The sequence below is a fragment of the Styela clava genome, chromosome 15, assembly GCF_964204865.1.
Source record: "Styela clava chromosome 15, kaStyClav1.hap1.2, whole genome shotgun sequence".
NCBI classification, from domain to species: Eukaryota; Metazoa; Chordata; class Ascidiacea; order Stolidobranchia; family Styelidae; genus Styela; species Styela clava.
Genome location: NC_135264.1, coordinates 15,582,316 through 15,598,641, shown reverse-complemented (window position 1 = coordinate 15,598,641; position 16,326 = coordinate 15,582,316). Strand labels below are relative to the sequence as shown.

Sequence of the window (16,326 nt, the reverse complement as noted above, 5' to 3'; positions counted from 1 at the left end):
ATAATTTAAAATTGCAAAAACTTCCAACAGGACTAGAATATCTTACAAATTATCTCATGCCTAGACTATACCTGCACATCTTGTTAACATAACCTAAAACGGCAAGAGGTTGGTAGGTCGGTACGGTAACATTTTAGCTGTATTATGCGTATACGCCCTACAAAATCAAGCGTAGGCGAGAATACATTCGAGCGTAACGAGGCAACAAAAAGGTATAAAGAATGTGACCTATTTTAAGTGCAACGGTGCAACCTTGCAAAAAGCAGAACGGAAGTACCATTTCCAAATTGTGGGTTTTATAAAATACAATTCAACAAAATTAAAGTAGGCTAAAAGAAATGCTCAAATATTCTGAAACGGAATTCAGAGGACTAATATGGGCTCCGTAGTGTAAGAAAATTCCAGCCAAATGAAAAATCGCCATAGGCTATGAATGTGTGTCTGTGAATGTTTAGGTAATATTCCATAGTCATTGTGGCATTCCCAGCTTATTTGGTATTCTTTTTATATGATTGTGTCGAATTTAGTAAATGATTAATATTGAGTTATTCTGTTGCTATATTTGCTGCTTCAATGCAGCTACAAGGTGTCGTTGGCTGGATGACTGTTTGAGCCTTCGCGACCCTCGTCTACTGCAACAAGCTGAAATCCGTCTCTGTAATTTGTTATATGCCTTTTATTTATTTCATATTGGTTTTGCATGACGAAATAAAATATCAGAATCTGTGAATCATATAAAAACAGAAAACTTTGGAGATGAAATATCGCGCCCCATACGTAGGAATGAGCAGAATCGTATTCGTTTTCCGAATCAATAATTCATATCTCTTCAACGAATAGATGGATAATGAATATTTCAAATATACAGCAGTAGTGTAGCAAAATATTAACATTATTGCGGTAAATGCGCATGAACTTGTGTCCATGAATCACAGAAACGGCAAAATTTGTGGCCCCCAAATTACCGGAACAGGGTAGATTAGAATATCGATCCAAACTTACCGAAACGGAACTGTAGATATCTGAAGGTCATTTAATATGCATTCAGGTCACTTTCAAGAAAACTAATTGGACAGTGGCAAAAATAGGAGTCTTTGATTACCGGAACGGACCCTGAATAACTAAAACGTAATTTAAGGATTTATATCCGCTAGTTGATGCTAGAGAGAAACGTTTTTTGACCACTATTCCTCTTGTTCGCTGATTTAACTGAAAATGACATAGAAGTGCATAAAATACTCACTTCAAGATAGCTATAGGTACGATCCGATAGGTTTAAGCGGAAATTTTACTCCGTTTTAGTTAATTTGGGACTGTTCCGGTAATTAAAGGAACCCAAATTTTGTGGGCAAGATATCGGGCCTTGTGAAAAAATAACGCAATAGTCTTCTAGCGACTTCTGATAAAGACATTTTATGCTTCTAATATCGACTATAGTGATTTTACTAATGTCCAAGTAGTTTGTTTAGTTGAACTGCTTATAATAGTAAAAAGGCTGATGTCAAATGTGTGTGAACATTGTATTTGGAATCCGATTCTGTGGAGGCGATGCAGAACTTCCACTGGCTCTTGAAGATCTTTTATGGTGATATGTCCAGTAGGAAACTAAAAAAAATCTTTATTAAATATTGTTGTTCGTATAGATCGTACTCAAAGAAGTTGGTAAAGGTTATAAAGGCACAAGTGCAACCAACAGCCATTCTTGTTTGTTATATATTCCCAAGGAGGGTTATTGAACTGCCATATATCAGTATAGACAGCAGGTTAGAGAGAGTTTCTGTATAATGGTATATGGGCGGCTGGCCCCAATTTCATTTGATCATCATATCTAAATTTGAATGACCTTTTTTGTTTGTGGCTAATATCTTGCCATATAGGCAACAAGTGAGGAATAAGGATGAATATACAGTGCCAATTGCTGGACTCCCCGCCGCTGTAGGGTGGTTCGCCTATCCTTTGACCAGTCTGGATTTCATGGCCTTTTTGAACGAGAAATCGGGCGTGCAATCAGAAATTCCCGCGTGCAAATAAGAATTCTTGGCGTGCACTTATAGCTCACGACGTGCAGAACAACTGCACTCGCGTGCAACTGACTTTGACATCAGATACCTCTCAATACATCCGCGTAAAATTACCGGTATCGGATAAAAAATACGTTGAATCAGAGAAAAAATGGACGTTTGACCTTTGACCCCAAACATTATTTCTACAGTTTGTCGCTAATTTTGAGAGTGTTTGTGCGACTTTGGATACCGGTACTGTTCAGTACATCCGCGTAAAATTATTGGATAAAAAATACGTTGAACCAGAGCAAAATGGACATACTTTGTCATTAATTTTGGTAGTGTTTTTACGTAGAATTAATGGATAAAAAATACGTCAAATTAGAGCAAAATGGACGTTTGACCTTTGACCCCAAACATTATTTTCATACTTTGTCACTAATTTTGGGAGTGTTTGAGCAACTTTAGATACCGGTACTGTTCAGTACATTCGTGTAAAATTATTGTATGAAAAATACGCTGAATCAGAGCCGTACTTGGCCATTGGTGCGGAGGCGATCTTTTCGTCCATAACTATTCTCACGGGATTCCTATTTCCTATCATTCAACACGATATGGACCTTTCCCCGAGCATCGACTTCCTTGTTTACTTCGTGACATTGGCCAATCGGCAAGATGCAAAAAAAGACGTAACAATGAGAGGAATTTTTCGCGGGTCAAAGGTTGGGGAAAGGTCCATGGTCTTTTTGCTTCGCAATATTTCGATCAGACCAAATCTTGCAGGCTGGTATTTGTCGACAATTGTGGAGTTATAATATTTTGGCATCTTTATATTACTGGATTATTGATTTTAAAACCATTTAAACCGATTTACATTGGTGAGCAGTTGCAAATTTTTGGCGTGCAAAATTGATTTCGCTCGCGTGCATTTTTGCGGAGCGCTAGCGCCCTCGGGCGTGCACCTGCCATGGAATCCAGTCTGGTCCTTTGATCGGTTATGTTACAGTTTCCTCCAACTATTCCACGCATCCGAAAGAACCAACTGGGTATCTATTTACATGCCTGATATGGATTGGCGGCCATACAAGAGGTCGTGGTTTGTCATACAGGCTGTTTATTAGCCTTCTTTTTTCTCTAGATTAATATGAAATTCTTACTTTACTCATGTATACTAAAATAGACCAAACCATTAGTAAGGCAATCAAAAGGTTTTGGGAATATTATGTTTTTGTAATAGTTAGTTCCAATAGCCAAACCTAAAAATATAGATGAGGAACGACATGAAATTGAAACTAAAACAGGTACAGCTTTGGGGTCTAGTGTAGTTCCGTACCCCAAGTACTTCTAATGGATGAAGCATAACAATTTTTGCAAATGTAAATCCTAACCACCATCTGACTGCGTCATCCAAAAATCACGTCACTACAACGTCATAGTGACATAATAAGGCCCTTCAAAATATACGAACTGTCATCCAAGATGTGTAGACGCTCACCCAAAATCGAGCCAGCACCTTCTCTGTTTTTTTTCTCATCGATGCCGATATGAGAGATATTGCTGCCATTGATGAGTTCTTTATCGTCGGCGCATATGCCATTTCGGACGATCTTAGGTATACTTTGGCAAACTCTATGACGGTATTATGATGTCGTAGTGACTTAATTTTTGGATGACGTAGTTGGGTGAGGGTTGGATTGACATGTGCGAAAATCGTTATGATACATACGCCCACTAGAAGTACTCAAGGTACAACAACTACGCAAGACCCCAGCTTTGAAACCGAAACCAAAAAAGGGCCTTTAACAAAATAAGTGACACCAACATATTTGATTTTAGGGGACAATATTTTGTATTCTTACCGATAAAGGATTCAAGTCTGCTAGTGCGGCTCTTATCTCATCTCTTGTGATGTTCGCTTCTTTTGCGTATTTTATTATCACACATGAATTATTAGTACTGGAAGGGTTGAATTGGTATTCGACTAATACACAAGACATTTTATACTGTCAAAAGGTGTATTAAAATAACGGTATTAAATTAATATAAAATATCATTTTAATTTCTTTTAGTTGTCATAGATTGAATATTTCATGTGAGAGAGATCGCGTAATTACCTCATGTTTCTCTAAAGGCTATATTAAATAGTCCTGAATTACTAAAACTTCTGAGTACTAAAATGCACAAACAGAAGTTTTGAATAAATTTTCTAATTTTGGATTGCTTTCCGCTCCCCGGGATAACTATATAAAAAAATCCTATTCTAGGATTAAACTGTCTTTTTGGCTTTCCTCTCCCCAGTGGGTAAATATATACCGTACACAGCTTTTGGATGAGAACCCACCACTTAACAAGATATCGCATCTGCTGTTCACAGACATGTTTTTAACATAATTGTCGTATTAGACTCACTGGCTGGCTATGTGCTGTACAGATGAGATGATAGTTAATGTGTAACTAAGTTCGTGACGAAGAGCGTTTTTCATTTGTAATTACGCAAACATAACAATGTCTCTGCTTTATTTACCAAGTAATTCATCCTTTCTTTTCTTGTTTTTTTCAAACTAATATATCTCTGCATGTTAGTGAAGTAACCTCATATATTTGGACACCTATGAATTTGAATCCTGTATGTGCTACATTAGATTTAAAAGGACATTTGGGCATATTCACCACATTACTTAATGAATTTTATTGATACAACAGTAATTATGCCTGAATGTTCTATATATCCACACATGTCTGTATACGGGCTACACAAAAGGTTTTCCTGCAATGGCACTGCTCCTTTATTGACCCACTGAGCCTTACAACCCCCCAAATAGAACCCATTTCATCAAACCAGAGTAAGCAAAAATGTTCAGAGTAAATGATTATTTTTTTAATTTGTATAATTATTCCACACGTATGTTTTAAAACCATCTGTGACTACCAGTATAGTGGAGTCAGAATCTAACCTTTTGTTTGATTGTGATAAAACCGATGCTGTTTTTTCAAATTTGTCGAGGTCAAATATTATGAATGTTCGAAATTTTTTGGTCAACACTAAGTTGTTTTTTATTGTCCTATCAGAACTTTCTCCTAATCTTTATTTTCATTGAGCAATGTCCATGTCCCACTTGTTGCACCGTCTGCGCTGGGATTAGAATGTGAGGCGATAATTCTGTATCCATTTCTGTGCAGTTGGTTCAAAGCTCTTCCGACAGGAATAGTGATTTCGACACCACTTCCGTTCTGAATGATGAAATTTGCGATAAATATAAGCAAAGATATCAAATAGCCAGGCCAAAATCTTTTTTTAGATATGTATAAATAAGTAACAATATCGGAAAATACATTTCATATCTACTCACTAGGATAAGAGGTTTAGTACCCATGTAGTATGTGAACCAAGATGGCGGACACCAGAACATAGTATGTGTACCTGCTTAGGGTTAGGCAATAATTTCAGGTACAAATACTACAGGAGTCACTTGGCTAGTCGCCGAACTCGTAATAGAACTAAAATAAGAAAAAATGGAATAAAATTATGGCCTAACTCTATCCTGGTACACATACTGAGTTCAAGTGTTCGCCATCTTGGTGCACATAATTCTGGAGTCGAAGTGCCCAAAGTTTGAAACTTACTTTAACAGATTGGCCCATCCAAGGTAGTCCACACATTTTCGTTAATTTTTCTGCAGTTATTATGTCAGACCCCTCCTCTTCTACCACTGTTGTATCGCAACTTTTGCTTGTTACCAATATGATAGACATTGTGAATAAAGTCTATCAATAATTATCAATAGAATTAGCACACAACTTATGAAGTATGAATCTTACTGCGGCGCTACAATGCTCTAAGCCAGCCCTGTATCGTTTTAAATGAAGCGAACGAACCCACCACATCCTGTATAAAATATAGTCTTCGTTAATGTATAACTTAGTCAAGGACAAAGATTGTTTTCCGTTTGTTTATTCTGTGTGCGTGCAAGCTCATGCATATTTATTTGTTACCTAACAGACAACTGGCACTGCATATTGCCTGGTACCGATGAGGCGGTGTTGATTACAATATTTACTTTACATGGGGAAGATATCGCTCCCTGGTGCAGCGGTTACCAAATCGTGGGCCGATTACGGCCCGCCGAACTTGAGTAAAATAGTATTAACAATTCATATTTTTTTCTTTTTGCATTCTAGATTCCGCCAATTGTTATAAGTGCATGAGTATATTTGTAATATTTCAATTATACCGGTTCCTTATGGACACTCCATGCTCCTGGCCTATGAATAATACCATTCTGCTCCTACTTTTGACCCCCCAATCAATCAACTTTGGGATCCACTGCTCTAGTGTTTCATCAAGTATTTTGACCTATATAGGCTTTATATATATATGATATTTCTTTTATCGCAACACTCATAGCTCTTTTGGAAAGCTTATCATCATGTTTTTTTTACTTATATCCATGCATTATCCCAAGCTCAAAGCCTCTTTCTTACACATTTAATCATTCATGACGACTACATTTATTTAAAGTAAATTGACTGTGTTTAATCATTTCCCCCATGAAATACAAATATTCTTCTGCTTTCATTTGTTGGTTTTTTATATTAAAGATTTAGACGTGTGAAAGCTGGCCACAGATTATGAGATTTTCGGAACTGGTCTTGTTTATTGGAATTTTAGTACAATTGTGGAATTTAACATCATGCCCTATCTTATTGAAAAATCAAGACAATTTTTACTTTTTATCAGTTTATTTTTTGAACGAAAAATAATATACTATATAAAAGAGAATCGAACATTTCACATCAAAATACTCTGGTGTAGAAAAATGGAATCCTACGTGAAAGGTCATTTTTGAAATTGGGGGCTGGGGTTAATTGGGTCACATTCAGTGAGTTTGGAAATACTTTAAAAGATGAGTGATTTGATAAGTTATTTTATTAATTTTTTTTACAGTTTCCAAAAACTAAATAACACATATTTAGTTTTCCAAAATATTATTTCAAATAAAACTTATTTTTAAATTACAGGGTGACTCCCCCAATAAAAACAGAACCCATACAATGAGTTTTAGATGGACTGGGTTTTGTTTTTTTAGATGACCTCTTTTGGGTCAGTCACCCTATATTACCCACATCAAGAATTTGAATTATAATATCTGAAACATGCTCAAAGACAATTTAATTTTGCATTTGAAAGAATGCTAACAAGCAAAAACTATACAGTGCAAAGACATAAATAAATACACTAAATTTATACAAAAAAATGAAGTTTTTTAGCGTAAAGAGCAATATAATTTCATGGAAATTATTGTAATTTTGTCCCGGTCACAGATAAACTTGCAACTTTCGGTCGTCGTGAAGGATGAATTCGGTCATGCGTGTCTGGTGATGTTAAGACCTAAAAATGGAATGGATATTATTAAGTTCATTATGTCTTGCCAGGTCAAGGATAGAAAATGAATACCGGTAGTGTAATTGCCTTCTTAGCCAAACATAAAAGTTATCTATATTTCCCACCTGGAGCAAAGATATGAAACTCCTCATTATAGGCGAATCACATATTATAGAATGAATAATCCTCCCTCAAGCTTCAGATAGGTAGTGTGGCGCATCGTGTTAAGCATTGCCACCGCACCTCTGGTTTGATTCATGTGGGAGATAATTATGTGTGAGAGGATTGCTGGACTTCTTGCCGCCGTAGAGGTGTTCATGTATCTGCTGGTCGGTTAGGACTGAATAACTAATCCCATACCTGAAATGGAATGGTAACTGTACAAGAGGATGCGGTTCGCCATATGATAAAGTCGTCTTATCGTTTTTTCGACCCCAGGATAAATAAGTAAATCTTATCTAAGTTCGAAACTCGACACTTGCTGGCAAAATAAGCCAAACTGATAGATCCAATATTCCTGCTTTTTACCATAGCACTTTGATATGTGTGTTTACCTTTTTTAATCGGGCCTGGTATGCTGCTTCTGTTTTGAGACTATCTTGATATTCACGTAACTCTTCATCGAATTTTTGTTCTCTCAACTCCTTCTGGTGGCCAATTTGTCCAAGTAAATCAGATTCATACTTTTTGTTGATAGCTTTCGTCCTGAGAAAGATATAAAATATGTTTTCATAAAATCTTGTTGAGAGCAATTACTTGATCCATGAATCAATATCAATATTTGGTAGGGATGGGCCGGGATTCGGATTCGATTAGTCCACGTCGTTTTTACCGAGTCTATAATCAATTCTGTTTTTACTAATTTACGCCTATGTTTGTACTTTTACCCCTATGAATCTCACTATCTACCTTAACTAGTTGAAATTCAAGGTTAGATATTTAACAATATCACTCGTTTGTATTATAAACACAACTAATAAAAACGACGACAGATATGCGCAGTGACTGGCGCAGTGAACAGTGATGCGCCAGTCGCTACGTCGTATGTTTGTCAGCGCACGATGCTGTAGTATGGTCAAACGTGTTTTTCAAATCTTACATTGTGACGTCACGGACTCAGAGGATTCGATTCGAGTCCTTGACCTATTACTCGGATTCGTCGAATCTCTGTATTGCCGGACTCGTCCCATCCCTAATATTTAGTAGTTGTAGATATAGTAGATTACTCAGTTTTGGCAAATCCAACTGTCCAATTACATTCTCAACTTTTCTCCCCCCCGGGATAAATAAGAAAAACCCTATATCAGGGGTGAGCAAGGTTTTAGACCAGGGGTCAAGAATTTTGCTCACCAAGAATGGAGAGTCATGTAAGTGTGACGTAAAAGGTTACATTTTATGAACAATATTTACAGTGTTGCAAAAGTGGAAACAATGGGATTTGTGCCGAAACTAAATTAAATTGCTATCTAAACAAATTCATTGAGCTATTTTTTAGTTGAAAAGTCAAAATTTGTTTTTAGTTTGGTTGTGGAAGCATCAGATTAAATTATCTAAAAGGTCGAATTTGGCCCACGGGCCGTAGTTTGCCCATTTCAGCTCTATATTGACGAACTGACCTGGCCACTCGTTCATCCTCAAGTCTGTTATGTTCTTCAATAGCTTTCGTAATTTGTTCTTTATCCCTTCTGAGCTCTTCCTTCTGTTCAGCCAGAATTACCACTGAAAAAAATGCGGTCATGCATTACTAAATCTGTAGTTATATCTCATTGAGCATTATTCTACGTATGCTGTGTTGCAATGGACCTAACTTTGCTTGGATAGGTTAAAGATATTAGGATTTTGTCTCATCAGAATTACCATTGAAAAAAAATGCAGTCATCCATTACACACAATGTTATGCTTCATTGAGCATTATTACGTCTGTGAAGTGGGAGTTTTTATCCAAGAGTTAGAAAAAGAGTCGTATTCGAAAATTCGAGTCAGAACCTCAGAAAAGAATCCTGACCACTGCACTTTACCCCCGTGTTTCTCAACTGGTGACGAATTCCGTCTTAGGGGGAAAATTTGACTTTGTATTTTCGTGTAATATTGCTGATATTTTGCCTTATTTGGTGTCAATACTTAATTGTAATGTAATATTGTGATAATAATTCAAACTGTTCTTTGGGTACTTCCGTAGTATGTGGTCCAAGATAGCGACATACCAGGTTAGGGTTGGAACATAATTTTAGATCTATTATGAGTTCAGGGACTAGCCAAGTGACTCCCGTAGTATTTGTACCCAAAATTATGTCCTAACTATGGCGCGGCGGTGTGGCTCAACGGGCTAAGCGTTAGGAATACGCTCGCCACCGCACCTCTAATTACTCTGCGTGGGTTCGAATCCCATGCAGGGATGGTTATGTGCTTCCGAAAACAAACAATACAGTAAAAACTAATCCCATACCCGACTTGGAATGGTAACCGGAGGAGAGGCCGTGGTTCTCCATATGGATAAGCCGTCTTATCGGCTTTCCTCTCCCCCGGGATAAATATGTAAATCCTATCCTAACTCTAACCTGATACACAAACAGAGTGTTTCCTCATATAGTGAGGAGGAATGAAAATTTAAAATGGCATAAGGAGCAATGTTTCAAAAAAGGTTGAAAAGCACTATTTATTTAGCCGCTCAAATTCATGCAGCCAATCCAGAAATTAGAAATTATTCACTGTTAAAAAAATGATAAAATAACACACATTTCTCCTGTAATTGTTTTTTCCTGGTTTCCATTACATCCTGCATCAGTTTGTTTCTTGCTTCTCTCTCGATTCTCCACTGAGCAATCTTCTTCTGCCACATTTTTTCAACATCTTCATCAATTAATCTGTCAACTTCTGCTTCTCTGATACGTTCTTCTTCTTTCTGTTTAGAAACGAGATGAAATTTTTTTTACGATGTTATCGATGTGGGGTGCGTTAAAGAGGGCATAGATAATTTTTTAGGAGGTATGAAACTAAATAAAAATATTTGTCAGATTTAATCTTATCCGCCATATTTTGAATATTTACATTTCTTATTGTTTGGTTAGAGATTGCAAAGAGCTGTTGTGACACATTTTGCTTGTTTTTAAATCTTTTCATTTATCTGCGTATTTTTATGCGTTTTCGAATAAAACATACGTTCGCCTTAATATTTTGCATTTGCAGCTTATTGATAGCTAGTTATTTTTGAGGTGGGGCATTAGACTTTACAAAGAATAAAAAGGGGCGTGGCATAGAAAGTTTGAGAACCACTGTTCTATAGCACTAACGGGTTTTTACCATTTGTGCCAAATATTCTCTGTATCTCTGGTTTTCCTCTCTCATTCGTTTCTTGTTTTCAGCAATTTCGTGAGCTTCGTTTCTTGATTCCTCAAGTAATTGTTCCAATATCTTCATATCGAGAGCGAGTTCTTCCTGAGTCTCTTGAGCTGCTCGACGTCCTTTGAGTTTCATGGACTTTTCGAGTGCATTTCTAGATACATTGTACATATCGGTAATGGTTTTTGAAGCCATTGAGACTGGTTAATTAATTATTTGGAGTTGAAAAAATGGAATACAAAGACTGCAAATTCGATAAAAATTTCCACTTGACTGCAATTCCAAGAAATTGTTGATTCACATCTCTATACATCAGGGTAAAGGATTATGATTTATAAAAACTCTGATCTTAAAAAATTCAACCCAAAGTTACTACGGACAGCAGTAAGCTTCAAAATTTAAATTGGTCTGCAAATCATTAGAAAATGCCCATAGCTGCATAAAGCTTTGAATGTAGCGCCACGACATCGCATATCATTAAGCTTATCCTTCTTACTTATGAGCTCGCTGCTGTTCTCTCTTAAGTTGGATTGCTCTCTGTTCTTCCATTTCTCTCAGCTCTCGTTCCTCCTGTATCAAAAACAATTCAAATTTACAATCATAACAACATACATGAAGTGTTGGGGTCTACATGAACTACCTATATAGACATAAAATAAAAATTAATCGAATTTAATTGTATTTAGAAAGGATAAGATTTTATTTTATTTTTCCTGGGGAGAGAAATAAAGGAGATTTATTCATATGGCAAACTATAAATATAAAAACAAACCCATTACCCACTAATAGAATAATAATCTGTAATGATAACTGGAGGAGAGGCCATATGATATTATTATACCGCCTTTTTAACTTTTCTCTTCCCGATAATGAATTGGACTCGAGTATAGGCTTTACGACGCAAAGGAAATTATTAGCATGTTCCAGATTAAACTAATTTTAAAACTTGTTTCACTGGCCGCCCAATTTCCCTTCGTGGGCCACATTCGGCCCATGGGCCACAGTTTGCACACCCATGTGTTAAACTATTCTCATTCTAAACATGGTCTGGAAGCTAAGAAAAAGCTTGATTCTCCTTCATGATGAACCAACTTATCATCTCTCCTCTTCTGGGATAAATAAATAAATTATTCTTGAATACAAAGTTTGACTCGCCTGTAGCAGTAATGCTTCTTCCTTGACCAATCGTTTTTCTTCTTGTTTTTTGGCTTCCAAAGCTGCTTTCTGTGTTTGTAGAACATCGAGCATCGCTCTAGTGAAAGAATTTTGAAATGCAAAAAAATCAGAAAAGTAACTACCGTTTTGTAGGTAGGGTATTCAGAGTTGTTCACGGCCTTATAGCCCTCTATGGAAGCCATTTTATTGGAGATTGTGACAATACAGGGTCCATAAAGTCCCTTCACAATTTCAATTTTGTTATAGGGTCAGTTCTCAATATATCTTAACCAGGTTTGTTGTTTTTTATTGAGTAATTGTTTACCAGTAAATATTTTTACTTCATTTAATACATCTGTGAGGGCCGAAACAATATATGTTAAATAAATTTCCTTTGCAACTTTAAGGACACCTTATATATCCAGTGCTCGGCAGCCTTATAGCCCTCTCTGAAAGAGCTAATTCCAAGTAGCAATTAGGACCATATAGCTAATCAGCTAAGTAAATGGACAACAAAATGGCAATATATGTCATCTATAGCGACGAACAAATATAATTCAATTTACCGGTTTCTTTTAATCATTTCTTGGGCTTCCCTTTCTTCTCGGGCAGCTTTCATTAACCTATCCTTCTCCCACAAGTCAGCGTACATGCGCTCCTCTTCTTGTTTCATTCTTTCCATGTCAGACTTCACAGCGAGCTGATGCATCCGATCAATACAGACTTCATCTTGATGTCGTCGTGAAAGAACAGAACGGAGCTCTTCGCACTGATTCCTAGAGTAAGGAATAAAATGTGTTAGTGTTTTTCGAAACAGAGAGATTTCAAATTAGGAAAGCGCTATGCTAAGAAATGAAGATTCTGGTCTTTCCAATAATAGTAGCTTTGGCGTTCCAGAAGTATGTGTACCAATATGATGGTAATTAATTTTGTTCGCTTACTTTACATCAAGTTGTGTGAAGGGACTGAAACCTATGGGCAGGGAACACTTCTGCAAACACAGACAGTCCCCGAACTCGTGACAGGACTTAAATAATAAAAATCGGAACAAAATTTTGGCCTAACCTGATACATATACTGCGGGAGTACCGTAGCTATTTACATGTCAGTGTCTCTTATACTGATGGATTTATTTCATATCCAGTGCCCAAAGGATATCTATGATTAGTGGTATACCTGAATAGTTACCGGTAGGTCTTCTTAAATTTTGTCTTGTCATCAAACTCAATTTCTATGTACCAGTAACAGTATATAGGAACTAAATAAAAAGCAGCCCTTGTTTTTATTATTAGAAAAGCATGACTGGATAAAATATATTTATGGTATAAAAATATGCGAACGATGTGCATAATGAAAGGGTTATTTGCATTTGAGACATTTATCAAATATTATACATTGATTATTTTAATTAATTACTGTGTGATGGTTATTGAAATTTCTCAATTTTTTAAAAATATAGAATAGTCCTTCCAGTAGAAATTACTTATCAAGATTGTAAAAATTCCAAACCTCCATTGTTGGTCTAATTTCTGTTCAACAATTTCTTGTCTCTCTTTTTCCCTTTTTTCTTTTAAAACTTTTGCTCTTTCTCTCATTTTTTCTTGTCGTTCAGCCATCGTCTCTTGCTTTTCTTCCATTTCTCTTATAAAGTCATCTTCTTCATCAGCGAGAAGTTGACGCAGTCTGGAAAGTTACAAAAATATTATCTTTGTTGTTCAAAGTCAATTAAATATATATATTAAGAAATACAAGGCCATTGTCCAGTTACGTCTACCAGGCACAAAGATTGAGAAAGGATTTATGTCAATGTGAGAAAGGTCGATCGTGTGGCGCATAGTGTTAGGCGTTGAAAATTCACTTGCCACCGCATCTCTAATTACCCTGCGTGGGTTTGCAGGTTGCAAGGATAGTTATGTGCGAGAGGATTGCTGGACTCCTCTCCGTCGTAGGGTGGTAGGTTACGACTTACTCCATTATCAAGCCAATGCATCTGAAAACAAATAACTGGCTAACAAATCCCATACCCTACATGGACTGGTAACCGCACCATAGGATGTGGTTCGTCATATGATTAAGCTGTCTTATCGGCTTTCTTCTCCCCTGGGATAAACATGTAAATCCTATCGTATCTGTTACCAGTCCAAGTCGGGTTCGAGGATAAGGCCTTCAATCATTTCATGGCCTTGAACACAATGCAATTCCTCACAATTGGTCACATGAACTACCAAGCAAAGTTTAATCATTATTTTTACCTGATTCTTCTTTCTTCCAATTTTATTGCATCTTGTTCTAAAACATCTTTAACTCGACGTTGAACTGTATTTTTCTGAATTGATCTGTCAGTTACTCTTTCCCAATCATTCTGAAATTAGGTGTTAGACATTGTTAATTAATTCAAAAGGTTGAAGATGATTCAAAAGATTCCAATTCTGCATAAAAATAGTGGCTTAATATTTCAATGGCATACTTGAACAGAACCATGTTTGAAGTATACAAATATACAGAATGTTCAGAAAATTTCGCCAAGTTTTACAGTAATAAAAATTTCACCCGATTTTATAATAATTAACAATTCTAAGTTTAAATAAATATTGCTGTATGATAAATGAGAACTACCAGCACAATAAGAACTATTAATAAACAAAAAAAAGAAAGTTTGTAATTGTTATTGCTATAAAATCAAGCAAATTTTTTGACACCCTGTATATATGTATTCGCATAATATCATCATAAATCGTGATAATAATTTATCTCTCCATGTTTTTCACTTTTACTCTACACTACAACTTCGCCAGCCAAATTTCCAATTGCGAATTGTACTTATTTTTTATCATGAAAGAGTCCAAATAAATTCATATCTTTTAAGTAGAAATTTGCTGATAATTATTGAACCCACCTTTAAATCAAACATTTTGTTGTACTTTGTGATCTGGATTGCTTCTTCTCTTAAATCCTCACGCTTACGTCGCTCCAATATTAAATGTTCTGGAAGATTTTTCGACGGCATCTTCGCTACCTGATTCAGATATTAAATGTCATAAAACAAAAGTTAATTTAATTTTCAATCAAATCATAGGATTTAATTCATAATATCATATAAAATTCATCTATTGTCTGAAGATTTTAACCCTTTTTCAAACAACTTCTCTTCAAACATAATAGCTGGTAAAGTAAATTGTTTTGAGAAGCCAACAGACAGATTATAAGAAAATTATGGCGTTCAAGAATAGTCAGAAATTAGATTAATCTGAACGAAAATTGACCTAAAACTACATTTTTATCAGCCGACCACACTGTCTATACAATATGACATTGCCCTATTTTAGGAAGAGATCGAAAACAATTGAAATCGATCACACTATCAACAATGGTGAATAAAAATGATTATTTTATCGAATTGCTGGACTGTGATACAACAAGAGAGAAACAGGTTAATAAAATATTATTTCGCCCCTTTTGCTTTTCAGAACAATGACCACTTGACCAGTTTATTACATAAATGAATCCCATTATATCAAAATGAATAGTCTTATCAGTTCATAGCTAGCGTCGTTATTAGAAATCAAAACAACACTCACAATTGCCACAGAATGTGGCGTCGGGCCTGTGTGTTCCCTCGTTCGCCTGGTCCTTTGAAACGACAACATTTTGATTGGAATAGGTTTAGTTACTAACTTAAATCTGAAAACAACAAATTAGCTTGTTAAAGCCAATTAACTCCCAACAAAAGCTTTAATTTGCCACGTAAAAAGAATACCGATGCGGTGATCCGGTAATTTGCCGAAGCAGAAAGAAAATAGCCAAACGAGCGACTCGTTGCTACGGCAACGAAGTAAATTGTCCACGCGGTGCGGTAAAGAGCAACTGAAATCGGCAATCTAGGCATAGCCATTATATAACTAGTCTGGAAGCTCTCGCTTTTTTGCATGACAGCGAGTTGTTGACAGCGACATCTGGTGTTGGCGTGGGTTTCACACCCCTGTCGTCTGCTGGACAGCCGAATCAGGCAGTTTGATACAGGTAATGTGTGATTGTTTTCAGGCCATGTTTACACATTTCAAGTTGCGCGAAGTTGGCAAGATATAGAAAACTAAAATAAAAAGACAAACTATTATTATTAAACTTAAATATGGACTGTATATGCAGAAAAGGTAGTCTAGAATTCTATCCTAAGCTACTGGTAACTCCGGTGCTAGTACCGGTACGGTAACATTCGTTTTGGACACAAAAGTTTCATCACGTTTTTTTGGTATCCGCAATTTTACCGTATTTTATTTTGGCTATCCAAAGCAAGGGCAAAGTTTATTCTTCCATTTCAGAAATATGGTGTAGGCTACTGCTGTATGTGATGTCATGAGTTTTCACTGTTTATTTTGTGCCTTATTGTATTCTAGTGTTAGCCATTTATTAACTCACTTATGACTTTGACATATTAATTGCTAAGTA

The 16,326-nt window shown here is 36.2% G+C and overlaps 1 protein-coding gene and 3 long non-coding RNA genes across 5 annotated transcripts in view; 1 reads left to right on the top strand and 3 right to left on the bottom strand.

Moving 5' to 3' along the window:
* Positions 1-16,326, bottom strand: part of LOC144411889 (uncharacterized) — a 103,571-nt gene that overhangs the window by 11,010 nt on the left and 76,235 nt on the right. The gene's annotated exons all lie outside the window — the stretch shown is intronic.
* The window catches only part of LOC120344522 (uncharacterized), a 114,208-nt gene that overhangs the window by 94,437 nt on the left and 3,445 nt on the right, over positions 1-16,326 (top strand). The window lies entirely within an intron of this gene.
* Positions 4,710-6,037, bottom strand: LOC144411890 (uncharacterized). Its single transcript, XR_013468988.1, has 2 exons — positions 5,628-6,037; positions 4,710-5,234 (listed from the first exon to the last, which is right to left on the bottom strand). It is a non-coding gene; the product is annotated as an uncharacterized LOC144411890 (long non-coding RNA).
* LOC120334366 (cilia- and flagella-associated protein 53-like) lies at positions 6,762-15,714 on the bottom strand. Its single transcript, XM_039401870.2, has 12 exons — positions 15,459-15,714; positions 14,777-14,896; positions 14,133-14,242; positions 13,390-13,563; positions 12,447-12,656; positions 11,881-11,977; positions 11,222-11,295; positions 10,687-10,879; positions 10,123-10,288; positions 9,003-9,105; positions 7,941-8,091; positions 6,762-7,392 (listed from the first exon to the last, which is right to left on the bottom strand). Exons 1-12 carry the CDS (start codon positions 15,525-15,527, stop codon positions 7,300-7,302), a joined length of 1,560 nt encoding a protein of 519 aa, XP_039257804.1. The 5' UTR covers positions 15,528-15,714; the 3' UTR covers positions 6,762-7,299.